The sequence below is a fragment of the Lepidochelys kempii genome, chromosome 19 (assembly GCF_965140285.1).
Source record: "Lepidochelys kempii isolate rLepKem1 chromosome 19, rLepKem1.hap1, whole genome shotgun sequence".
In the NCBI taxonomy this organism is placed as follows: domain Eukaryota; kingdom Metazoa; phylum Chordata; order Testudines; family Cheloniidae; genus Lepidochelys; species Lepidochelys kempii.
In genome coordinates, this window is record NC_136398.1 from 18,893,073 (window position 1) to 18,920,811 (window position 27,739).

Consider the following 27,739-nt stretch of genomic DNA (forward strand, 5'->3'; position numbering starts at 1 on the left):
TCCTCATAACCTTATTATCCTCTAGGTGCTTACAAAAGGATTGCTTAATAATTTGTTCCAATATTTTCCCGGGTACCAAAGTTAGTCTGACTGGTCTATAATTCACCACATCCTCTTTGCTTCCCTTTTTAAAGTTAGGTACTAAGGTTTGCCCTTCTCCAGTCCTCTGGGACCTCACCTGTCCTCCAGGAGTTCTCAAAGATAATTGAAACAGTTCCAAGATTCACAAAAAGAAAAGGAGTACTTGTGGCACCTTACAGACTAACCAATTTATTCCAAGATTGCTTCAGCTAGTTCCTTAGGTACCTTAGGATGAAGTTCATCAGGCCATGCCTGCTGTGTCACCCACTTTGTGGTTAGGTGGAGTGTCCCCTATAGGAATGGCCCACTGCTCTTTTATCAAGCTCCATCAACAGTGTGTCTTAGTTTTGTGCCTCTGGTTAGAGAGACGCATTTCTGGACTTCCAGTGTTCCTCCCGTTTTTTACCCAATTATCCCAGCCCCTTTCCCCCGCCAGAAAGGGGAAGCGAGACACGCTGGCCTGACTGCTCTTCCAAAGTGACTATTCAGGAAACCAGACTGTTCACTTACTTCCAGTTCACTGTCCTGAGGGGAGGAGGTATCTGCTTTCCTCTTGCCCCTGTTTTTCCCAGCCATGTTTTTCCTAGTCTGCTCATCTAACTCTTTACTGGCTGTTGCTCTTGGCAAAGATGGACTTGTGGATGGATCTCCTAGAAGAAACACACAACACTGTTCCCATCTCATGATCATACAAAACGAGCACCCAGTCCCAACACATCTCTCCTCCTGACAGCTCTTGGCCATATACTAGAGTCAGAAAACAGGAGATGTTATTGCACCTCATTGAGGCACCAGGAGTTGAACACTACATAGAGCAAATGCAAAGTTTCTCTGTCCAGTCATGTCAATACACACCCATCTCCCCAGTCAATTCAGTAGTAAGCCATGATGGGGGTGAAGTCAGACGGTACGTCTACACTGCGGGCCCAGGTCAGGTGTCTCAGGCTTGTGGGGCTTGAGCTATGGGGCTAAAAACTGAATGTAGACACTTGGGCTGGAGCCCAGGCTCTGAGACCTCACAAGGAGAGGGCCTCAGAGCCTGGGCTCCAGTCTGAAAGTCAACACTGCAATTTTTACCCCCACAGCCCAAGCCCTGCAAGCCTGAGCCAATTGCCCTGGACTCTGAGACTCTGTGCTGTAAGTTTTTTATCACAGTGTAGACATACCCAGGAATGAATGCTGCAGGGTGGGTACCAGGTACAAGATCAATGACAGAGTTCCTCCAGCCACTTAAGAATTGTACAAAGAACACAACCCCTCCTCTGCCTTGCTGCTATTAGAGCTACTTCAATTTAAGTTTCATTTTAAAAATTGTAACTCAATATTTTTAGAAGGTTCCTGCAAGAAAGAGTTCTCTCGGAAAGATTCGGACCCATTTTAGAGTACACTTATTATTAAGTTAGTTCATTTAACATCTCGTTTCCCCCAGGTTCCCGGGCTAGTTGGGTGCCTTTCCTAACTGCCCGTCCCCCAGAACCCAGCTGCCACTCAGCAGCGGTTAGTACTTTGTACTACTTTCGATGCAGTGTGAAATAGGAGAGACTCAACAGGGAGTATTAAACCACCACTGTTTAATTAACTGTTGCTGGAGGGCCAACAGACCTTGCTGAAAAGGCAGCAGGTCTAACAGGTGAGGAGCAATGGCAAGCATTAATTTCCCTCTTTAAGGTATTTTAAGCTACTGAACTCGGAGCCCTAAATCTAAAATCAGATTTTTTTAAGCAGCAGCTAGTTAAACTCAGCCCCACAATTGCTCAGCCTTTGCCAAGCAGCCTAGCCAGGCTCTGGCCTAACGCTCCTCCCACAGTGGCACTTCCAAAGGGAAGCCACCACTGCCCTCTCAATCCTTCTGTGAGCGGCTCAGGAAGCAACAGAACCATCTCTACCCCTGTAGGAGAGGGACGTGGGCTTTTTGGTGATGAGGTCCCAGTCATGCACTATTGTGAGTTGAATCATGACATGACATCAGCAGAAAAGGTCATCCAGCCAACAGGAAAACAGCTTTGGACCAACAGTTAAACCCTTCTTGGTTACATTTTCTGCTTCTTTTAACTGACAAAAGCCTGCGGATAATTAACAGGACGCACAAAGACATTTATATATGAAATGCTTTCTGGAAATTCCCTTTTCCTGGTTTCTACCTTAGATCAGTGAGGAAATTTCACCCAATAATTCCAGCATGAAGGCCAATGAGTTGTAGTTAAATTAAGGCATTTCTTTTAGAAGGACATCTGATCTTGATTTAAAGATTCCAAATGATGGAGAATTTACTACATTGCTTGGCAATCTGTTTCAATGGTTAATTACACTCACTGTTAAAAAGAAATGTACATCTTAGTTCCAGTTTGAACTTTGCTGACCAACCCCCCTGCCACTGGATCTTGTTATGCCTTTCAATGTTAGATTAAAGAGCCTGCTACAATCAGAAATCTTGTCCCTGTAAATATTTATAGACAAGTGACAAGATGAACAGGTTGAGCTCCTTCACTCACTAACTGCAAGGCAGGTTTTCTAGGCCTTGAATCATTCTTACAGCTTTTCTCTGTTTTTAAAACATCCTTCCCCTCTTGGTGCCTCATTTTCCCAGCTCTACAATGTGAGTTTTGAAAAGTGCTTTCACATCCTCTGACAAGGCTGCCAATTTCGGTTGGACATATTCCTGAAGGTTTCATCAAATGACAATCTTTAATTAAAGATTGATCTTTAATTCCTGGAGATTCCAGGACAATCTTATCCCTCTGATGAGAGGATTTCTACATATGAAATCTCTGTGTGTGACTATGACACATACTAGGGGATAGGACACTTCATAGCTCATGAAGGCTGAGTCCATTACACCCACCAGGGGCTCACTGTATCCCTCCATCAGCTCCCTGTGGGCCACCCTCCCACCCCCCTCTACTTTAAGGACTCCCAGCAACTCTCCCACACACCCCTCATGCCAGGGGCTCTGTGTGCCCCCATTTCCTCCTCCCTCTATACCAGGGTCCCCCATTAACCCCCAAGTCAGGGGCTGTGTGCACACCCTCCCCCTTCTACCCCACGTCAGGGGCTGTGTGCGCCACCATTTCTTCCTCCCTCCATTCCAGGATCCCCCATTCTGTCTCTTATGTCAGTAGTTTTGCCCTGTGTGTACCCCCATTTTCCTTCATACCAAGGTCCCCCTCCCAGCTGGGGTCCCCCAATCCCAAGGTGTTCACACCCCCCTTACTCCCATACCAATGTCCCCTATTCTTTTCCCCACTGGGATTTTCTGCTATCCCCTTCTTCCCCTCATATCAGGGGCGCTGTGTGTGCCCCCATTCTTCTCATCCCCAACCATGGCTCTGTATAACCCCCCACCTTTCCTCATCATTATTGTTTCTCTTCTTTATGTCTGGGAGCAAAGTCATTCAGGGTGTTAACACATTACACTCTATTGGGAGGGTGGGCAGAGATTAGATGTGGGGTACTGTTATGCTGGAAGATGCTCATCGGTATAATCTGCCAGTTCTTTGATCTACAGACAACTGCACAGGTGCATGAAGCTGTGGCTGTGCTAAACACACGGTAGGGGCTCCATGTATCCCCCATTTTCCCCTTCCCCCCAGCACAACAGGGCACACACTAATACCTAGAACATTTGCTGAAATTTGGAATTAATTGGACAGGGCATTCAGAAGTTATCCCGTGACAGACAGACAGACAAATGCCATCAAATTGAGCATAAGGCCTCAAGCTCAGCCAATAAAAATAAGTGCAAAGTGAGTGTTTCTTTTTTCCTCAGGATCCCTCCTCACAACCTTCCCAGACCCTAGCTTTCACCAGCTCATCCTACCATAGCCAAGGGAAGTGGTCATCATGGGGAAGCTGGGTCTATCAGAGTTAGAGAGAGGCAAAACATCTGCTAATTTAGAAATGAAAATGTCAGCTCCCCTTCCCCTGCAGAGCCTGGTTTAACTTTCATTTCCCTTCACTGAAGGGCCTTAGAAACAACTGATGGGAACACTCTGGGTATCGCTAAGAGCTAGAGGAACTGTCTGACACTTGGTCCACTGGGAAAGGAGTCTCTACTTAGCGCATGTTGGTTTCCCCTCACTAGAAGAAGAAAGTTGCTTCAGAAGCACTGGGAAACAAACGGACGTCACCATGGGGGGAAAAAGGCAACAAGCAGAGCTGCCTTCATCAGTGCCAGTTAATATGACAAAGGGGATTGGAGGAAGGAAAGGGAAGAATTTCATGTGGAATGCTGGGAAATAACTTGTTCTCATGCAGGTGACTTTCAGAGCTAAGGAATCCCAAAGTGCTTTGCACAACAGTGAGTTAGATGCCCGCAGTGCAGTGACACAGCTGCACTAGCCCATACATGAGAGCGGGAATGTTGGCCATCACCCCAAAGTTATCTTTAACTTTTATTTGAAGTGTTCCAAGGGATCTTTAATACCCACCTGACAGCAGCCACCAGAGACAGGCAGAAAGTTCTTTAGTTTAACGCAGATGGCACCTATAACCATATGACCTCCACAGTCTTCCGCATCATACTGAAGGGTGTGTAGTGGGAGAATAGGTTGCAGAATGGGTCAGAAAACCAGATATTTTAGGCCCAAAGGAGAAACAAAATGGCAAACATCCTTCTTTGAAAATGGATGGAGTGTGCTCTGCACACATCAACACACGATGCCCCTCGTTATACTTCTGAATTTCACTCCCCCAGGCCTGCCAGCATGCTGTATAACCGAGGGGGTCTGAAATCCACCCTACTAAAGCTGCAGCACTTACCAGAGAAAAGTCTCTGCTCCGTCCGCGTAGGCACCATGGCATTTGCTTTTTCAATTGGATATGTGGTGGTTGCTAACGTGGGACTCTCCATGCTGCTGTCTGCTGGTGCTATAACCCCGAAGCCAGAACTCGGATAGCATGGCTGGTACTGGCTTTGGCCGAGAATTGTGTAGGTAGGGTATTCCTATTCAAAGAAAGGATCAAATAAGGTAGGAAAAGGCTGTTCCTCAGAAAACACTGAAAACCAAATGGGCTGCTGGCCTAGAATGCCTTTGGGACGGAGACGCGCAAGCAAAAGCTCAGGCTCTCCCCCTTTTTGGCCCCCAGCACCATGAGAGCTCTATGGCAGAAAGAACTGGTCCCCAAAGGGGAAGGAGCAAGTAGGCAGACAGGATCACCCACTCCAGACTTATGGAGGGAGAAGAAACGGTGCTGCCTGCTAATGAATGGCTTTTAAATTCCAGCTATATCAGAAGGGTTCTCTCTCTCTGCTCACCATCTTGTCAGACTCTTTGGATGCATCACCTTCCCCTTTCCTTGCTGAGGGAGACTGAGAAGGGTTTAAAAAGCTGTGTGACTATATTCTTCACTGTAGAAGCTACACTTGAAAATTAGGTTGTCAATTAACTACATTGATCAGGGCTATAAAAAATCCACACCCCTGAGCAAAGTCGTTCAGCTGACCTAAGTCACTGTGTAGACAGAAGAATTCTTCCATCGACCTAGCTACTCCCACTTGGGGAGGTGGATTCCCTACATTACCAGAAGACCTCCTCTCAGTGGTGCAGGTAGCATCTACGCTGAAGCGCTCAAGTGGCATAGCTGTGCTGTTGTAGCGTTATAAGTGTAGACAAGCCATAAGCTAATCATAGTTATGCTACTTACACTTCTGTAATGCCTGCCACACAGGGATTTCAAATTAGAGGATTGGGCCAAAAGAAATCTGATGAGGTTCAACAAGGACAAGTGCAGAGTCCTGAACTTAGAATGGAAGAATCCCATGCACTGCTACAGACCAGGGACCGAATGGCTAGGCAGCAGTTCTGCAGAAAAGGACCTAGGGGTTAGAGTGGACAAGAAGCTGAATATGAGTCATCAATGTGCCCTTGTTGCCAAGAAGGCTAAAGGCATTTTGGGCAGTATAAGTAGGAGCATTGCCAGCAGATCGAGGGACGTGATCATTCCCCTCTACTCGGCACTGGTGAGGCCTCATCTGGAGTACTGCGTCCAATTTTGGGCCCCACACTACAAGAAGGATGTGGAAAAATTGGAAAGAGTCCAGCAGAGGGCAAGAAAAATGATTAGGGGGCTGGAACACATGACTTATGAGGAGAGGCTGAGGGAACTGGGATTGTTTAATCTGCGGAAGAGAAGAATGAGGGGGGATCTGATAGCTGCTTTCAACTACCTGAAAGGGGGTTCCAAAGAGGATGGCTCTAGACTGTTCTCAGTGGTAACAGATGACAGAACAGGGAATAATGGTCACAAGTTGCAGTGGGGGAGGCTTAAGTTGGATAGTAGGAAAAACGTTTTCACAAGGAGGGTGGTGAAGCTCTGGAATGGGTTATCTAGGGAGGTGGTGGAATCTCCTTCCTTTGAGGTTTTTAAGGTCAGGTTTCACAAAGCCCTGGCTGGGATGATTTAGTTGGGGATGATTTAGCTTTGAGCAGGGGGTTGGACTAGAGGACCTCCTGAGGTTCCTCCCAACCCTGATATTCTATGATTTGATCTCCAAGTGCTTTATGGTTACTGACCCTCACTTCTCTTTAAATTGACAGGGTGGGAAACTGAGGTACAGAGAAGTGAAGTGACTTGCTCAAGGTCCCAAAGGAAATCTGTGGTGGTCAGGAGAAGAATAGCTCTACTGACTCCCAGTCCTGTACTTTAACCACAAAACTAATTCTCCACACACAGTGAACTTGCTCTCTGTAAATCCAGTGCCCAAACAACAGAATTTTGAATTTACTTCATGCCCCAACTAGTCCCCATTGGCAAGAAAATGCTGTAGTGAACAAGGTCTGGGGACCATTTAAGGTGGGTTACAAATATTTAGCCTTAAAATACTCAGGAACTCTCAAGAAAATGAATAAATAGTTACACTCCAACTACTATGATGTCAGAATATTTGAAAACAAAAGCTACACCAGATGTGCCCAAGAGAAGAAAAGCTAGCAAGATGTTTTACCTGGTGTGAGATGCTGGCTACAGCTGGTGTTGAAATATTGACAACAGTCGAGGACGTGGAGACTGGGCTAGCACTGGTAGTTGATGCTGTAAAAAGGTAAATAAATCGTATTGTTAATACATTTTAATAATGTAAAAGGGAGAAGACCTATTGTAACCGTGAAGCTGTCACATTTCTAGCCCCAACTACACTCTAACTAACAGCTTCAACAGGGTTTGCCAGGACAATAGGGACGGAGCGTAATGTTTTAAAACTATGTTTTTATAATTCGCTATAGAACACTTTTCAAAAGGCCTTGCCTCCTCCATTCCTGTCACATAAAATAGTTCAAATTAGGTTAACTTGACATGTTTTTCTATTAATTTTTATTTCAAATTTTGGGACAACAAAGACCAGAACACAAGATGTATTTGTCTGTATTTGTTACAACAGATAAAAACAAATATATCTATACTAACAGTAAGAGATCTGAATAGCATTTAAATTAGCTCTGCTAACATTTTTATCCAACATTGTGGATGAGACCTTAAAATATTTGATCCTACTGAATTCAACAACTTCAGGAAATATTAAAACCCATTTAAGTCATTACATATAAAGCTACTTCATACTGAGAAACTGTTGGTATTTAACGTTTGAAATCCGTGTTAAATTATAAGTATTTTCTGGAAGAGGTCCCTTGAGATCACTGTTGACTGCAGCTCTGTGAGACAGACCATGCACTCACAGACACAGATTTACTAGTACGAATATTTTGAGGTGCTTAAGATTCTTAAGTTTTTCCCACAGCAACCAGTGTCCATAGAAGGGTTGCATTTTCAGACAATTTTAGTTCACCTGAATCCCTGGAGTCCCTCTGTGCCTCCCTTTGGGGACAGATGTAAATTAGCAGCACTTATGGTTTTCAAGTAGTAGAATAGTCAGATTAGACTGCGGCCTGCTTTGGGTCTCAGGAGGCCGAAACACAAAATGACAAGCCCAGTGAAATCCAAGTGTACACATTAGGTGCAATCAGAGAATGCTATTATGCCTCCGTCATGCTTGCCCAAACTCCATAAAAAACAAAGGTTCATGGCAGCACAGATTGTAAAGAGATCTTTGTGGAAACTGCACAGTATCACCCATCTTATCTCCTGCCATAAAAAAAATAAGAATTTTCTACAGATACCACCTGTGATGGAATCTCAGCACGAGACCAAAAAACAACCCAGGCTCTTCAATGGTTTGGTGTTTTCCCATCCTTGAGGGAGGCAGCAGAAGGGAAGAGCTCACACCAGGCCCTTCCTGGTCATCGCTTGCTGCCTGGTGAGTCTAGATGCTGCCCTTTGAGGATTCCAGTCAGTTCCTTCAATTTAGTAGGAGGTGAATCTCCCAGAAAGAAAAACTGATCCAAGATGTGCCTCAGAGAAAAAGGAAAACCCCGGTGCAAGAAAAAAATACCCAAGAAAGGAGACTTTCCCTCAGAGAGGTGAGTGAGAACCCTCCAAGATGACATCTCAAGAAACACAGAATGACAGTGAGGTAATTCTCTCTTCTCTAAAGACACCATTGGTGCAGGAATGCCACTCTGAAGAGGAAGCCCCAAGGAAAGAGGTGTTTAGCACATTTAGAAGACACCCTTTCTCAGAACAACGCACACAGCGCAGCTGTCTGGAAATGCTCCTCACCAACCCAGAAGCAGAACTCTGCAATGGATCCTGTGGATGCCTCAGAGGAATTTCATCACCTTGGGATTCCTGTGCCCAGACAGAAACCTTAGCAAGGAAAGGGGAAGATGGGGAACAACTGCACAAGGCGATGTGTTCTTGGAGAAAGAGAACCAACTATTTATAGTGAGCTCCACTCAGGTGGAATCTCTCAATGGAAAACACCTAGTGCCCTACCCTACCTCTGCTACACCCACACTGGCAGAGCCATTGGCCCCTTGCAGAATCCATTAAGACCTACAGAAACTCCTTCAAAAAGTCGGTGGGGAGGAAAATCTGATTCCTGCTCCCAGTATGGAACTAGAAGAAGCCTGAGAGCCTGCGAAGTGGGGGCAGATGGTTGGGGAAGCTGGTCAGGAAACCAGGCAACCAGGACATCTGTAGGATCCTCTGGGGAAACCTGCAAAGCTTAAGAGCTCTGAAGGGCTACAGGAGTCACTAGGGCCAAGGTAAGGCGGAGTCCTTGGGCTGCTGCTGCGCCCCTGCTGTTCACGGGTCCCCATGGGGCACACTGCAAATCCCTCACCTTGGTGAACAGTACAGAACAGGTCTGTAACACTAGGCATACCAGGATGTTCTATCTTTATCTCGAGTCCCAGGACTTGCCCTTGCCTACCTCATGGGATCAAAGAAGCATCTCGGATTTGAGCAAGAAATTGTCTAATGGCCACAGGCCACACACACACTTTCCGAAGTTGAAATAAAGATTTTTGAGGAGTTACAGGGGAGGCCAAGATCAGGCTTACAACGGAAAGCAAGTCTCAGCCTTAACCAGGGACAGGAGGCTGCTGCTCCATTAAAATGGATCAAAGAAACTATAGAAAGGAAAAAAACATATTTGGATTCTGGTAGCAACACAGACAATCTCCCCTTCATGCGTTCTCTTGTTACCCAACACCCTGAGGATATCGCCTGGTCACGGCCCACCTGTTTACACGTTGTAATGTACCAGGTCTCTAAACAGGGTTATACTCAATTGCATCAGCAATACTCTTTCAGCAACCGCCGGACACAGGTTACCCTGAGGGTCAACAACTCTTCTGTGTGTGCCACAAATACAGCAACATCGTTCTGCCATGCTGACGTGCCAAAAGGAACTATCCCCAGGTCCCATGTTTAAATGGAGTCACAGAGGTTTGTGTCTTCCTTTTGTTACCCTTCCCCTCCACCCCCGGTTTTCTTTACTTCTCCCTCCTGTTTCCAGATTGCTTCTCCAGACCCTGAATCTTCACCGTCCCCCTCACTGCTCCATTCACCCCAGAATGCTCTGCTTCAACCATCCTAAAATGCCCTATCCTGCTCTGCTTCACATGCTAGTAACAGAGAGCAGAGCAGGGAAGTGGAATTGACAAATTTTGTAAGTTTGACTTGGCTGCTTTGCTCCTACATGGAGTGAAGCAGTGGGGGAGGCAAGGAGCAGTAATTCCTTCTACATCTGACCACAGTGGTTCGTGCCCACTCTGGCATGCAGGGTAGGAGTTGTGGGTTCCCGGGTTAGATCTAAAGGATACACATTAGCAAAATTAGCTCAAAGAAAATCATCTGCTTTTCAGCTCCAGGGGGAGCTTTTATGTTCACCTGAGTACACTACCCAAGTCTGCGAAGTCAGTAAGTGCACCCGGGCATTCACCAGAGTCCTGAGCCATGGCATTACTTAGGCAGAAGTCTGAAGACCAAAACATACAGAATTTGGACTACAATACATATCAACTGGGCCAATAATACAGCATAACCACATACCACTGAATACATATTCTCCTGTGAGTTCAGTCAGGTTTTTAGGGTTTGTTTTAAAGAACATTTATTCTAAATAAATTATGCTTAAGTAACATTAAGACTCTAGCTGCCACCTTATCTTCCTCAGACCCTTTGACTCTGAAGTCATCAAACAGTCTGTTCTACTAATGTGTTTTCCCATTCCTCCAGCTCTGCCCTTGATCCTTTCCAGTTTGGATTCTGCTCTTTCCACTATATTAACGGCCTCCCCAGGATCACCACTACTGGCTTTCTAATAGCTACATCTACAGGGATCTGCCCTCATCTTTCTTGCTTTCTCTTACTTTTGACACAGCTGATCATGTTCTCTTCCAATCTCATCTATTGTGTCTGTCTGAGATCTCTGGCATCTCCTCTTCCCTGGCTGACTGCATCTTATTCTGCAGCATGTCCTTTAATAGGGTAGGAGCAGCTGTCTCTTAGTGTCCCAAATAGACCTGTTCTCAGCATCTGCCTCTTCTCCTCTCCCAGTGACCGTAACTTCTTGATACTTTCGACAATCATCTCTATGGTGAGGTTACCAAATCTACCGCATTCACTCCAAAAACTGACCTGATCTTTCCTCCTAACCCCACCATTCAGTCTCCCTTCCTTTTCTGTCTACACTGACAACTTCTCCCTCCCTCTCTTCCAGGCTCATATCTCAGTGCTCCCTCCAACTCCCAGCATCCAGTGCCTTGTTAAATTCTAAAGTTTTTCTTCCTAATATCTCCCAAATTCACCCTTCCATCACTGTCCCCAAGGCAAAGACTTTTCTCATCTTTCACTTTAACCATCTCCCGACTAGCCAAATGCTGCTGCTAAAATTGTACCTCCCCTGCTAAGACCACACCAGCCTTTTCATCTCATTCAGACTTCCTGTCCTCATCAACAAGCCCTATCTAAGCTTGCCCTTGGCTAAATCCAGTGTGGCCACTCACACAGTCACAGAACACCAGACATTCCAGTACTTCCGGGAATGATGTGGGCCCACCCGCACTTGTGTGATTCCGCCCCTGCCAGCATGATCTCACAAGCACCATGCCACATGATGGACACCATTTTGAAAAGCATGTTGCCACACCCCCACACAGCATGACCTCACATGCACTATTGTGCAAGATCATGCCAGCGGGCAGGGGACTCTTCAAAATGTCATTCCCCATCCAATATCTGGTGAAACCACATCCAGTTTGGTCTCAGTTCCCGATGGGGGACAAACCTTAGAAAAGCAAGGCTGTCTGGCTTAAAACTAGATGGAGAGCCCGCCTAGCTACATCCCAACTCACTCCTCTCTCCCTTCCCTGTCCTCTTGCCAGCCTATCTCCTTTTGCCCCCTCTAGCTTTGCCCTGTTTATCATGCTGCCCTAAATCCAGAACATTCTCCCTCTCCTCATCAAGTGCCTTCTCTCTCTTTCAGCCTCTCCTCTTAACCTCCTCCTCCCGCAACTCCAGTCACCATGGATGAACTTACCATCCTTCGTGTCACTCAAGCCCATCCCTGGGGGTTATCTTCAACCCAGCCTTCTTCCTAGATACTCACAACGAGGCAGTGCCTAAACCCTGCCAATTTTTCCTGAGTACATCCTTTCCTCTCCATCCACAACTCCCATCTAGATTCCCATCACCTCATGTCTTGACTGCTGCACCCTCCTCCTTTCCAGCCTTGACAAATCCCATCCTGCCCCATTTGTATCCATTCCAAGTGCTGCTGCAGAGATCGTTTTCCTAGCTCATGGCTTCGAGTACGTCACTCCTCTCTGCATCCCTCCACTGGGTCCCCTTCTCCACTGCACCAAACACAAACTACTGTCTTCACTTCCAAGGCCCTCCAAGCCCTACCCCCACCCATCTATTCTCTGTCACGCGATGGCGGTGCTGCTCTGCCCACGATACTGCCCTTCAGTGCCCACTGGGTAACCTTTCAAACACACTTTTGGGCTGTCCCCCCGGCTGCCCCTTACACTTGGGAGGAGCTGCCAGAACCATCCGCAAAGCACCTCAGTATCTTCCTTTCGATCCCTCCTGAAAACTCCCCTTTGCCCTGGTGCTTACAACGGTTAGGCAGGTGGTGACCACTGCCCATCATGGTGAGCTGTGCTGTACGATTGTTTCTTGCTTCTCTCCCATCTGCCTGTTCTATCCACCTGTTCTCTCATCTGAGACTTCAATTAGAAGATCTTTGGGACAGAGACTGTCTTTTTGTTATACATGTACCGTGCCTACCACAATGGGGTCACAATCACTGGCTGAGGCTCCTAGGTGCTACTGCAATACAAATAAATAAATAATCCCTCCTTCCTTCTCCTCACTACTAATCTCCACTTCTCCTTCTCCTGAATTGCCGTCTCATGTCTCATCTTTCTGTCTCATTCTGATGGTGGTGATGTGGGGTGTGACAGAAGAAAGGAATAGCTCTTATTGGAGGTTGCGAAACTCTCTAGAAAACGTCACTATCTCTATATGACGAAATGATCACAGTGACCATGAAAAAAGCTGGACAATTCAAAGGGAAGGCTGACACGTTTTAGAAAGCACAACTATGCTCCGAACGGCGGTTCCATTCACACGATAGCATGGGGCTCCAGATTTATACTCTCTCTGCGTATCAAACGCGTGCAGTTTGTAAGTGAAGAGCCTCCAACTCCAAGGATCTGATGGTCAAGCTGGGTCTCTTCTACCTCTCACATCACCCCGGTGCATCTGTATTCTGCACTTGGAACTTAGCTGGCAATTCAAGTGATGGTGCACGATGCAGGACAGCATCCAGCAACCTCTTCCCTATCTTCTTATTTTTGTGGCAATTTCCAAAGAAGTGAAAATTTATTTTTTTGTCAGCAAAGGTACACACAGAGCAGCTTCACTGAAAGGTGCCATTTCTAGACAGACAGTCACTTTTCCAATTTTAATTCACAACAAATCCTGCATCTTGGCAGGGGGTTAGACTAGATGTTTCCTGCAGTCCCTTCTAACCCTATGATAGGAAATGAGTTCAGGATAAATGTATCCTTGGGCCTTTCCTGCTCACAATGCAGTGAGCTGAGAAAGCATCAGTCGTAATGATGCACTTCATCAGCTGTACAATTTAAGTCATGTTAAAACCCACACAAATGAGAAACTAGCACGTCTTGAAATTCCTTTCTGAAAAGACAGTTCTGGGAGGTTCTCAAAACTCTGAAAAAAGAAAAGGAGTACTTGTGGCACCTTAGAGACTAACCAATTTATTTGAGCATAAGCTTTCGTGAGCTACAGCTCACTTCATCAGATGCATATCGTGGAAACTGCAGCAGACTTTATATATACACAGAGAATATGAAACAATACCTCCTCCCACCCCACTGTCCTGCTGGTAATAGCTTATCTAAAGTGATCATCAGGTGGGCCATTTCTCAGAATCAGGGCCCACCTGATGATCACTTTAGATAAGCTATTACCAGCAGGAGAGTGGGGTGGGAGGAGGTATTGTTTCATATTCTCTGTGTGTATATAAAGTCTGCTGCAGTTTCCACGATATGCATCTGATGAAGTGAGCTGTAGCTCACGAAAGCTTATGCTCAAATAAATTGGTTAGTCTCTAAGGTGCCACAAGTACTCCTTTTCTTTTTGCAAATACAGACTAACACGGCTGTTACTCTGAAACCTGTCAAAACTCTGAGAAATTTGTCAAAGGATGAATTTTCATCAGAAAACATTTTCACTAATAAAATGGCAAAAATCCAACCTGAAACAAGTAACTTTGTAGCACTTTTACTTCCCAATATTAAAATGTGAGTCGCTGGAGGGGGTGGGTGGATATTTGTATCCAGCTCCAGTGTCTACAGCTTCACTTTCTAGCTCACCTTGTATAGTGAAGCAAGCACACACACTGGTACCCAGTGCAGACCATCTCTGCCACCCTAGCTGGCACACAGAAAAGAACACCCTTTGCCTCAAGAAGCAACACTTGAATCTTAGTGCAACTCACGCCCAGGACTGCTAAGAAACAGCTTGAGCTACAAGAGCATTCTGAGGAGCGGCATGCAAGTGAATAACATTCAGTCTCCCCTTTCCCACCGTGCCTTTGCTCTTCACCATGTTAGGATTCATCAGCATGGCATAAGCCAGCTGGGTGCAGGCAGAGCTCTATATAGAGTACAAACCACACACACACACAACACATAGGGTCTGGAGCATACAAGAAGAGAAAAATATGGCTTGCAAGGCACAGAGAAGCATGCACAAACCAAGAGCAAACATGCTGGCCTCTTCATTTGTGGTATCTGGACACGAATAGGTGGAGAGAGATGTATATAAAAACCATGCCAAGTTACCTTGAATAGGATAAGAATAATGTGCTGGGCAGGGCTGGCTTGTGGTTAACCCTGTAGTGCAGGTAAGAACATTGTGCTGACTTGGAGATGGAGTCTGAATTAAACCACTTTCAGGTTTCATACCTGGCCACAGTGCACCTGAATCGGATAAATTGGACCAGTTACAAACAAATACGCTGGGACCAAACAGCATGTTTACTACCCGAGAACAGTTTGTCTGTTTGTCTGTGAGAAAGTCACATATAAAAAACAATATTGCTTTTATTTTGCAATAGCAAATTCCTGATTCTCGGGTTGGATTTGAGCTGCTGAGATAAAGCTAGCTGTAAAAAAACAGCTTAGAGACCAGCAAGGCTAGTTTCTAAACCTTTCAATGGAAAATTCTTTGATCCAACAATAGGAGCTATTGCAATGCTGACACCAAGGAGCCACTCATCACTCTCTGGGACTTGGACTGCTACAAAGTGTTCTCAGTAGCCCAGACTGCTACTCAGTAAGATAATGATCCAGCACTCATTTAGTCAATGGCAGTCCTTCCATTGGCTTCAGTGGACACTTGGTGGCTCCTACAGCATTAAAGGGACATTCAACTTCCTATCTAGTACTTAATTTTTATATTTTTTTTTAAGTAGCATCAGATTCTGCATCTGCCCCTGAATCTCCTGCTGATTCATGTGGTTTTACAATTACACTTGACTATTTGTTTTTAAAAAAATCTTTCCCTTGCTTCTGTGCAAAAACTGACACAAATGGGAAAATGACTGACTGCCTTCAGGGGAAAACAGTGAATTGACTGTATAGGCAGGGCTCACAAATGCCCAAAGTAAACAAACTGCAAACAGAGGAGAATAAGCTTTTCCTCAAATCTCTTACAATTCCAGTGATCTTAAGCAATATCCGTAACAACAGTGGCACACATATAGTATGACTTCTCAATCCATGTGCCCCTTTAAGGCTCTGCCTACTGCACTCAGGCTGGAACTGAATCAGCAAGAGCAACATCTCAACAAGGCAGCCTAGTCTGGAGCAGGGTTCTGCAGACTGGTCAAGCTCCTGATTTCAGCTGCTTTCTGAACTAATTCCAACATCAGCAAAAACAAAAAAATGTGGAAATGGCAGAAGTGCTAAATGACTTTTTTGTTTCACTTTTCACCAAAAAGGTTAGTAGCGACTGGATATCTAACGTAGTGAATGCCAGTGAAAATGAGGTAAGATCAGAAGCTAAAATAGGGAAAGAACAAGTGTAACAATGCTGCCTCTGGCAGGACACTACTGAGAGTATCAATTCAGGACAAATTGCTTAGAGCAGGGCAGTTACAGCCCAAGGCTGGGTTTCCTTTACCATTAAGGCACACCAAACCAGCCAAACAGAGAGGACTTCAGTCTCACCCCCTGGCTAATCATAAGTCATATAAACAATTCCCTTAGACACCCCAGTTTCCCAGTACCACCACCAGTGCCACTCATTATGGGGACAAATGGTTATGAAAACCAATACCCCAGTAAAAGAAAAAAGGTTCTCTCAATCCCAAAGGACCAAGCCCCAGACCCAGGTCAATATACAAGTCAGATCTTACCCACAAATCATGCTGTTGCCAATCCTTTAGAATCTAAAATCTAAAGGTTTATTCATAAAAAGAAAAATATAGATGAGAGCTAAAATTGGTTAAATGGAATCAATTACATACAGGTAATGGCAAAGTTCTTGGTTCAGGCTTCAAGCAGTGATGGAATAAACTTCAGGCTCAAATCAAGTCTCTGGAGTACCTCCACAGCTTGGATGGGTCATTCAGTCCTTTGTTCATAGCTTCAGTTTGTAGCAAGGTTCCTCCAGAGGTAAGAAGCAGGATTGAAGACTAGATGGAGGGGCTCCCAGGGCCTTCTATATTCTCTGCCATATGGAAGGACACCCCTTTGTTCTTACTGTGGAAAATCACAGCAGCAAGCTGGAGTCTGGAATCACATGGGCAAGTCACATGTCCATGCATGACTCAGTTTTCTTACGGGGGGGAACAGCCATTGCTCACATGCTACCTTGAACGTTCCCAGTAAGACTTCTCATGTGGTTTGGAGTCTCCCAAGGTCCATTGTCAGTTAAGTGTTTCTTGATTGGGCACTTAATCTGCAAATTCTGTTCTCAAGAAGCTGACCAAATGCTTCACTAATGCTACTCAAACACATTGAGATACAAATACATAGCCAATATTCATAACTTCAACTACAAAATGATACACATATACAGATAGCATAATCATAACCTTTTTATAGACATCTCACACGACAACCTTTGTACAGTATTTGCTGCAAATATATAACAGTGGTTGCAACAATGATCTATACGGTCACAGTTTATGTCAATAACATCACAAGTAGTTAAAAATTACTTAGACAAGTTAGATGTATTCAGGTCACCAGGGCCTGATGAAATACATCCTAGAATACTCAAGATACCGACTGAGGAGATATCTAAGCCACTAGCAATTATTTTTGAAAAGTTATGGAAAACGGAAGAGATTCCAGAAGACTGGAAAAGGGCAAGCATAATGCCCATCTATAAAAAAGGGAATAAAAACAATCCAGGAAATTACAGACCAGTCAGTTTAACTTCTGTACCCAGAAAGATAATGGAGTAAATAATTAAGCAATCAATTTGCAAACATCTAGAAGATAATAAGGTGATAAGTAACAGGATGGATTTGCACAAGGGCCAAGTGGCTGAGATAGAACTGCTAAAGAGACTCTTCATTTTCTGAAAAAAGAAAAGGAGGACTTGTGGCACCTTAGAGACTAACCAATTTATTAGAGCATAAGCTTTCGTGAGCTACAGCTCACTTCCTCAGAGGAAGTGAGCTGTAGCTCACGAAAGCTTATGCTCTAATAAATTGGTTAGTCTCTAAGGTGCCACAAGTCCTCCTTTTCTTTTTGCGAATACAGACTAACACGGCTGCTACTCTGAAACCTTTCATTTTCTGAGAGCCTCTTCCACATTTTAACTGAGAAATTTTACAAGTAGGATTACTTTTATTTCTTTGTATTTAATTTCCAAGTTCTACTTGAAGGAAGAGGACAGAGGAAAGCAAAATAGTCTCATTTGTCTGGCTCAAGTGCAGATGTCAGCTTCTAGAAGTTTCCTTTACTTTTTTTTTTTTATTAAATAGCCTTCTTGTGCCAATGTTGGTGCATAGGGCAGAAGCCAGCTTTTTCCATTCCTCTATCATTTGCTGCTGCTTCCATTTGTTCTGTGGTGTTCAGATCAACTCTTTGGCCCTCCCTGCTAAGGGTTCTTCTTAAGGTTTCTTTTAGGCACCCTCATTTTCTCACAGCAGTTGGTTTCCACTTGACAGCTTCATGTGGGAGTCTGTGTGTTGGAGTACTGCAGAAAGGGATCGGGAGGTCTTAGTGGATCACAAGCTAAATACGAGTGAACAGTGAAACACTGGTGTAAAAAAAGCTAACGTCATTCTGGGATGTATTAGCAGGAGTGTTATAAGCAAGAAACAAGAAGCAATTCTTCCACTCTACTCCATGCTGATTGGGTGTCAACTGGAGTATTGTGTCCAGTTCTAGGCACCACATTTCAGGAAAGATGTGGACAAATCGGAAAAAGTCCAGAGAAGAGCAACAAAAATGATTAAAGGTCTAAAAATATGACCTATGAGGGAAGACTGAAACAAATGAAAAGGAGTACTTGTATTCAAGAATATAAAAGGATGTTACAAAAAGGAAGGAGAAAAATTGTTCTCTTTAACCTCTAAGGATAGGACAAGAAGTAATAGGTTTAAATTGCAGCAAAGGCGGTTTAGGTTGGACATTAGGAAAAACTTCCTGTCAGGGTGGTTAAGCACTGGAATAAATTGCCTAGGGAGGATGTGAAATCTCCGTCATTGGAGATCTTTAAGAACAGATTAGACAAACACCTGTCCTACAATTCTAGGATTATACATGCCCCAGATATGTCCAGCATTTCCTTCTGATTCTGATGGAAACAAGCTGCTGGCTGATTATTTCTCAGATCTTTTAACTGCTGAAGAAGTCTTTCCAATCAATGTCCAGAATCTTTCATAGGCACTTATTTTTTAAGGTGTCTAATTTTCTGTCTAATGTTTTAATAGACCTCCAGCTTTCGCAGCTGTATGTTCACACCAAAATTATGTTTGAACTGAAAATTCAGAGTTTTGTTCTGGTGACATATATATTTGATTTCCATACATTGTTGAGTTTAGTAAATGTTGTGGATGCCTTTCCTACCCTTGATGTCATTTCCTTCTTGAGGTCTCCATTGGCTAACATGGTGCTGCCCAGGTAGATGAACCGTTCTACTTTCTTGATATTTCTGCCTTTTAATGTGATGTTAATGATTGACGTTTGGGTTTCAAGGATGTTTGTTTTAGCATAACTAACTTTAAGCCCAGCATGGTCTGCTTTTTTTGCCAGGTTGTCTGTCTTTGTAACTTTTCAGGGATGTTGTTCAGTAGCACAATATTATTAAACTTCAGTACTTCTAGGCATTTGCCACCTATTCATGCTGTGCTGGTATTTGTGTTGCTAATACACTTCATTATCCAGTATATGGTAATGCCAATCAAGAGTGCAGATAAAATGCAGCCCTGTTTCATGCCACTGTCCACACCGAACCACTCTGTTGCTCGGTTGTTCATCCTTACAGACCACTTCACATCTTTGTATGTGGCCTTGATGAATTTACGTAATACTGATGGAAACTGCACAGTAATGTGTGCATCCGTGAGAAGTCCATGACAGAACCTTCACAGCTCAGCTGGGTTTGAGTCATCACAGTGAAAGAAACTAGTTTTTAAAAGTAGGAAGTAGTGTATTGTGCCAATTTGATATAATTCAAAGATGGCTGAACAGAACTGGCTCAAATTTGCCAAAGAAAACCCTTCATTTTTGGGCTGAGACCATACATGAAAAGAGGGGTTCAGAAGGAAACTCCTTTTTCAACCCTAACTACAGTACTCACTAAGCACAACTGCTATAAAAATACCTACATATGTTAATGTGATGTAACATATCATCTTACAAAGCCATTCTCATTATTGTTATAGACAGCAGGATAATGCCAAACTCAAAATCATAGACTCATAAAATATCAGTGTTGGAAGGGACCTCAGAAGGTCATCTAGTCCAACCCCCTGCTCAAAGCAGGACCAATCCCCAACTAAATTATCCCAGCCAGGGCTTTGTCAAGCCTGACCTTAAAAACCTCAAAGGAAGGAGATTCCACCACCGCCCCAGGTAAAGCATTCCAGTGCTTCACCACCCTCCTAGTGAAATAGTTTTTCCTAATATCCAACCTAAACCTCCCCCACTGCAATTGGAGACCATTAGTCCTTGTTCTGTCATCTGCCACCACTGAGAACAGTCTAGATCCATCCTCTTTGGAACCCCTGTCATAAATATAAAGAGAAGGATAAACACTTTTAAAATCCCTCCTGGCCAGAGGAAAAATCCTCTCACCTGTAAAGGGTTAAGAAGCTAGGATAACCTCGCTGGCACCTGACCACAATGACCAATGAGACAAGATACTTTAAAAAGCTGGGAGGAGGGAGAAAAACAAAGGGTCTGTGTCTGTCTGTGTGATGCTTTTGCGGGGACAGAACAGGAATGGAGTCTTAGAACTTAGTAAGTAATCTAGCTAGATATGCGTTAGATTATGATTTCTTTAAATGGCTGAGAAATTACGCTGTGCTGAATAGAATGGATATTCCTGTCTGTGTGTCTTTTTGTAACTTAAGGTTTTGCCGAGAGGGATTCTCTATGTTTTGAATCTAATTACCCTGTAAGGTATTTACCATCCTGATTTTACAGAGGTGATTTTTTTTTTTTACTTTTTACTTCTATTAAAATCCTTCTTTTCAGAAACTGAATGCTTTTTCATTGTTCTTAAGATCCAAGGGTTTGGGTCTGTGGTCACCTATGCAAATTGGTGAGGATTTTTACCAAACCTTCCCCAGGAAGTGGGGTGCAAGGGTTGGGAGGATTTTTGGGGGGAAAGATGTTTCCAAACGCTTTCCTAATAAATAAACCCAGATAAACGTTTGGTGGTGGCAGTGGAAGTCCAAGGGCAAAGGGTAAAATAGTTTGTACCTTGGGGAAGTTTTAACCTAAGCTGGTAAAAGTAAGCTTAGGAGGTTTTCATGCAGGTCCCCACATCTGTACCCTAGAGTTCAGAGTGGGGAAGGAACCTTGACATGGTGGCAGAGCGGTGGAATTAACTTGAAATCATTTTGAGATCAATCTGAGATTTTTTGAACCAGAAAAACAGATTTTAAAAGGAAATTTTTAAAATCCTTTGGGCTGCTAGAAAGCAGGTCTCCAACTGGAAATAGTTGCAAGTTTTTTTTGCTTTGCTTTGGGGCCAGAGCAGAGACAAAAGGGAATTATCTTTTGTGAATTGCAATTTTCTCTACCTAAAGGCAGAGTAGTTAACCTCCTGCAGGGAAATTCACAAGTCTTCACAGACCTGAAGGTTTTTGTTTTTTTTTTACACCTAAAAGTAACTAGAGGGGTTTTCTGCCTATTTGCCTGGAGACAAAGGTGTTAGGGTTTTGGGGTTTTTTTTTTAATTTTTTTTATTGTTGTTTGTTGTTGGGTTTTTTTCTTTTTTTGGATTTTTCTGTTGGCTGACAATCACTATCAGAGAATATAGGTATCCTATTACAGCACAACAAAATTTTACAAGCCAAGTTTTGTTTGTTTTATGTCTAACCCTCGGGTGTAAAGTTAGTTAAAAACAGAGAGGTAAAGATGACAGACACCAAGGCACTACACAAATTGGAGTTAGCCAAACTGGAGGCAGTGAAAGAAGCCGAAAAAGCCCTAGAAGCTGCTCACAGGAGAGCAATGGAGGCAAAGGACAAAGAAAGGGAGGCAGTGAAAGAGGCAGAACACCACCAAGTGGCTGCTCACAGAACAGCTATGGAGGCAAAGGCCAAAGAACTGGAGGAGAAGGAAAAAGAGAGAAAGCATGTGGAGGAAGAGAAGGAAAAAGAGAGGAAGCATGAACTGGAGATGGAGAAGGCAAGGGCTCAGCAGAATATACCAACAAACCCTAGCAATCCTTCTCCAGGTACCACTTCCCATCCCAGAAAGTTCCCCACCTACAAGGCAGGCGATGATACCGAGGCCTTCTTAGAAAACTTCGAAAGGGCCTGCCTTGGGTACAGCATCTCTACAGACCAATACATGGTAGAGCGGAGGCCGCAGCTCAGTGGACCCTTAGCTGAGGTGGCGGCTGAAATGCCTAAGGCACAAATGAACCAGTAAGAACTGTTTAAAACCAAGGCGAGAATCAGAATAGGGCTAACACCCGAGCATTCCCATCAGCGATTCAGAGCCCTAAGGTGGAAACCAGACATCTCATTTACCCGACATGCCTACCACACTGTGAAACATTGGGATGCCTGGATATCAGGAGCAAGTGTTGAATCTCCAGTAGATTTGCCCTTCCTAATGCAAGTGGAACAGTTCTTAGAGGGTGTTCCTGAGGAAATAGAAAGATACATCCTAGATGGGAAACCCAAAACTGTAATCGAGGCGGGGGAGATTGGAGCCAAATGGGTGGAGGTGGCAGAGAAGAAAAGAACTGGTCGCAGTTGGAGCAGATACCAGAAGAGACAACCTCAGACCACACCCTATTACCGGGGGCTGCCCAAGGCTCCACCTACCCCCCAAGGAACCCTCCAGCCACCTTATCGTCCCACCACACCGTTCTCCAGCAACCCACCTCGCCCCAGTGACCCGTCAGCTGGACGATGTTTTAAATGTAACGAGCCGGGGCATGTAAAGGCCAACTACCCCAAGAACCCCCCGCGCCCCTTTCAGGTAGTTGAAAGCAGCTATCAAATCCCCCTTCACTCTTCTCTTCCGCAGACTAAACAATCCCAGTTCCCTCAGCCTCTCTTCAAAAGTCATGTGTTACAGTCCCCTAATCATTTTTGTTGCCCTCCCCTGGACGCTTTCCAATTTTTTCACATCCTTCTTGTAGTGTGGGGCCCAAAACTGGACAACATACTCCAGATGAGGCCTCACCAATGTCGAATAGAAGGGAACGATCACGTCCCTCGATCTGCTGGCAATGCCCCTACTTATACAGCCCAAAATGCCATTGGCCTTCTTGGCAACAAGGGCATACTGTTGACTCATATCCAGCTTCTCGTCCACTGTAACCCCTAGGTCCTTTTCCGCAGAACTGCTGCCTAGCCATTCGGTCCCTAGTCTGTAGTGGTGCATGGGATTCTTCCGTCCTAAGTGCAGGACTCTGCACTTGTCCTTGTTGAACCTCATCAGATTTCTTTTGGCTCAATCCTCCAATTTGTCTAGGTCCCTCTGGATCCTATCCCTACCCTCCAGCGTATCTATCTCTCCTCCCAGTTTAGTGTCATCTGCAAACTTGCTGAGGGTGCAATCCACACCATCCTCCAGATCATTAATGAAGATATTGAAGAAAACCGGCACCAGGACCGACCCTTGGGGCACTCCGCTTGATACCGGCTGCCAACTAGACATTAAGCCATTGATCACTACCCGTCGAGCCCGACAATCTAGCCAGTTTTCTATCCACCTTATAGTCCATTCATCCAGCCCATACTTCTTTAACTTGCTGACAAGAATACTGTGGGAGACCACACCAAAAGCTTTGCTAAAGTCAAGGAATAACATGTCCACCGCTTTCCCCTCATCCACAGAGCCAGTTATCTCATCATAGAAGGCAATTAGTTTAGTCAGGCATGACTTGCCCTTGGTGAATCCATGCTGACTGTTCCTGATCACGTTCCTCTCCTCTAAGTGCTTCAGAATTGATTCCTTGAGGACCTGCTCCATGATTTTTCCAGGGACTGAGGTGAGGCTGACTGGCCAGTAATTCCCCGGATCCCCCTCCTTCCCTTTTTTAAAGATGGGCACTACATTTGCCTTTTTCCAGTCATCTGGGACTTCCCCCGATTGCCATGAGTTTTCAAAGATAATGGCCAATAGCTCTGCAATCACATCCGCCAACTGCTTTAGCACTCTCGGATGCAACGCATCCGACCCCATGGACTTGTGCTCATCCAGCTTTTCTAAATAGTCCTGAACCACTTCTTTCTCCACAGAGGGCTGGTCACCTCCTCCCCAAGCTGTGCTGCCCAGTGCAGTAGTCTGGGAGCTGACCATGTTCGTGAAGACAGAGGCAAAAAAAGCATTGAGTACATTAGCTTTTTCCACATCCTCTGTCACTAGGTTGCCTCCCTCATTCAGTAAGGGGCCCACACTTTCCTTGACTTTCTTCTTGTTGCTAACATAGCTGAAGAAACCCTTCCTGTTATTATTAACATCTCTTGCTAGCTGCAACTCCAAGTGTGATTTGGCCTTCCTGATTTCACTCCTGCATGACTGAGCAATATCTTTATACTGCTCCCTGGACATTTGTCCAAGCTTCCACTTCTTGTAAGATTCTTTTTTTGTATTTAAGATGAGCAAGGATTTCACTGTTAAGCTAAGCAGGTCGCCTGCCATATTTACTATTCTACCTACACATCGGGATGGTTTGTCCTTGTAATCTCAATAAGGATTCTTTAAAATACAGCCAGCTGTCCTGGACTCCTTTTCCCCTCATGTTATTCTCCCAGGGGATCCTGCCCATCAGATCCCTGAGGGAGTCAAAGTCTGCTTTTCTGAAGTCCAGGGTCCGTATTCTGCTGCTCTCCTTTCTTCCTTGTCTCAGGATCCTGAACTCGACCATCTCATGGTCACTGCCTCCCAGGTTCCCATCCACTTTAGTTTCCCCTACTAATTCTTCCCGCTTTGTGAGCAGCAGGTCAAGAAGAGCTCTGCCCCTAGTTGGTTCCTCCATCATTTGCACCAGGAAATTGTCCCCTACACTTTCCAAAAACTTCCTGGATTGTCTATGCACCGCTGTATTGCTCTCCCAGCAGATATCAGGGTGATTGAAGTCTCCCATGAGAACCAGGGCCTGCGATCTAGTAACTTCCGTGAGTTGCCGGAAGAAAGCCTCGTCCACCTCATCCCCCTGGTCCGGTGGTCTATAGCAGACTCCCACCACGACATCACCCTTGTTGCTCACACTTCTAAGCTTAATCCAGAGACTCTCAGGTTTTTCTGCAGTTTCACACCAGAGCTCTGAGCAGTCATACTGCTCCCTTATATACAGTGCAACTCCCCCACCTTTTCTGCCCTGCCTGTCCTTCCTGAACAGTTTATATCCATCCATGACAGTACTCCAGTCATGTGAGTTATCCCACCAAGTCTCTGATATTCCAATCACATCATAATTCCTTCACTGTACCAGGACTTCCAGTTCTCCCTGCTTGTTTCCCAGGCTTCTTGCATTTGTGTCTAGACATTCAAGATAACTCACTGATTGTCCTGCTTTCTCAGGATGAGGCAGGAGCCCTCCCCTCTTGCGCGCTCCTGCTCGTGCTTCCTCCCGGTATCCCACTTCCCCACTTACCTGAGGGCTTTGGTCTCCTTCCCCCGGTGAACCTAGTTTAAAGCCCTCCTCACTAGGTTAGCCAGTCTGCATGCGAAGATGCTATTCCCTCTCTTCGTTAGGTGGAGCCCATCTCTGCCTAGCACTCCTCCTTCTTGGAACACCATCCCATGGTCAACGAATCCAAAGCCTTCTCTCTGACACCACCTGCGTAGCCATTCATTGACTTCCACGATTCAACGGTCTCTACCCAGGCCTTTTCCTTCCACGGGGAGGATGGACGAGAAGACCACTTGCGCCTCAAACTCCTTTATCCTTCTTCCCAGAGCCACGTAGTCTACAGTGATCCACACAAGGTCATTCTTGGCAGTATCATTGGTGCCCACGTGGAGAAGTAGGAAGGGGTAGCGATCCGAGGGCTTGATGAGTCTCGGCAGTCTCTCCGTCACATCGTGAATTCTAGCTCCTGGCAAGCAGCAGACTTCTCGGTTTTCCCAGTCGGGGCGGCAGACAGATGGCTCAGTCCCCCTGAGGATGGAGTCCCCAACCACCATCACCCTCCTCCTTCTCTTGGGAGCAGTGGTCGTGGAACTCCCTTCCCTACGACAGTGCATCTCATGCTTTCCAATCGGCGGAGTCTCCTTCTGCTCCCTTCCCTCAGATGTATCATCTAGTCCACTCTCTGCATTCGTACCTGTGGAGAGAACATAAAAACGGTTGCTTACCTGAATCTGCATTGCTCGTACATGGACGTTCTCCTTTCTTCTTCTGGAGGTCACGTGCTGCCAAATTTCTTCACCGTCCTTCTGTCCCCGCTGCGCAGCATGCTCTGAATCTTCAGAATGTTGTGCCAGTAGAAGCAAATCCTGATGTCTGGCCAGGAAATCTTCAGTTTCTCTTATGCAATGCAGGGTCGATACTTGTTTCTCCAGATCTTGAACCTTCTCTTCCAATATGGAAACCAGCTTTCACTTAAACCTCTTGGGCTGAAATTTTCCATGTTGGGTATCTACCTCAGATGGAATTTATTTATTTATGAAAGTTTCAGCAAAAGTGGTTTAGCTGTCCATTATGGGGAAGTACATAGACTCACAGGACTGGAAGGGATCTCGAGATGTCATCTCGTCCAGTCTCCTGCACTCACGGCAGGACTAAATATTATCTAGACCATTCCTGACAGGTATTTGTCTAAACCTGCTCTTAAAAATCTCCAATGATGGAGATTCCACAACCTCCCTAGGCAATTGATTCCAGTGCTTAACCACCCTGACATTTAGGAAGTTTTTCCTAATGTCCAAACTAAACTGCCCTTGCTCCAATTTAAGTCCATTGCTTCTTGTCCTGTCCTTTGGGGTTAAGGAGAACAATTTTTCTCCCTCCTCCTTGTAACAACCTTTTATATACTTGAAACTGTTATCATGTCCCCTCTCAGACTTCTCTTTTCCAGACTAAACAAACCCAATTTTTTCAATCTTCCCTCATAGGTCATGTTTTCTAGACCTCTAATCATTTTTGTTGCTCTTCTCTGGACTTTCTCCAATTTGTCCACATCTTTCCTGAAATGTGGTGCCCAGAACTGGACACAATACTCCAGGTGAGGCCTAATCAGCGCAGAGTAGAGTGGAAGAATTACTTCTCACGTCTTGCTTACAACACTCCTGCTAATACAGCCCAGAATGATGTTTGCTTTTTTTGCAACAGTGTTACACTGTTGACTCATATTTACCTTGTGGTCCACTATGATACCCTTCCTAGGCAGTCATTTCCCATTTTGTGTGTGTGCAACTGATTGTTCCTTCCTAAGTGGAGTACTTTGCATTTGTCCTTGTTGAATTTCATCCTATTTACTTCAGACCATTTCTCCAGTTTGTCCAGATCATTTTGAATTATAATCCTATCCCCCAAAGCACTTGCAACCCCTCCCAGCTTGGTATTGTCCACAAACTTTATCAGTATACTCTCTATGCCATTATCTAAATCACCGATGAAGATATTGAGCAGAACTGGACCCCGAACTGATCCCTGTTGGACCCCACTCATTATGCCCTTCCAGCATGACTCTGAACCACTGATAACTACTCTCTGGGAATGGTATTCCCATCAGTTATGCACTCACCTCTTAGTAGCTCCATCTAGGTGGCATTTCCCTAGTTTGTTTATGAGGTTATGCGAGACAATATCAAAAAGCTTTACTAAAGTCAAGATATACCACATCTACTACTTCCCCCCCATCCACAAGGCTTGTTACCCTGTCAAAGAAAGCGATCAGGCTGGTTTGACACAATTTGTTCTTGACAAATCCATGCTGTTACTTATCACCTTATTATCGTCTAGATGTTTGAAAATTCATTGCTTAATTATTTGCTCCATTATCTTTCTGGGTACAGAAGTTAAGCTGACTGGTCTGTAATTCCCTGTTTTGTCCTTATTTCCCTTTTCATAGATTGGCACTATATTTGCCCTTTTCCGGTCTTCTAGAATCTCTCCCGTCTTC

At 44.8% G+C, this 27,739-nt stretch overlaps 1 protein-coding gene across 6 annotated transcripts in view; it reads right to left on the bottom strand.

The window, feature by feature from the left end:
* EYA3 (EYA transcriptional coactivator and phosphatase 3) overlaps positions 1 to 27,739 on the bottom strand; it is a 140,975-nt gene that overhangs the window by 26,381 nt on the left and 86,855 nt on the right. For 5 of the 6 annotated variants that reach the window (XM_073317485.2, XM_073317486.2, XM_073317488.2 and 2 more), the window contains 4 exons: positions 14,796 to 14,933; positions 7,025 to 7,110; positions 4,840 to 5,023; positions 592 to 731 (listed from right to left, as the gene is read on the bottom strand). In XM_073317485.2, coding sequence (XP_073173586.2) covers positions 592 to 731; positions 4,840 to 5,023; positions 7,025 to 7,110; positions 14,796 to 14,933 — 548 coding nt within the window. The remainder of the gene's footprint in view (positions 1 to 591; positions 732 to 4,839; positions 5,024 to 7,024; positions 7,111 to 14,795; positions 14,934 to 27,739) is intronic. The other variant, XM_073317489.2, reaches the window with a different exon arrangement.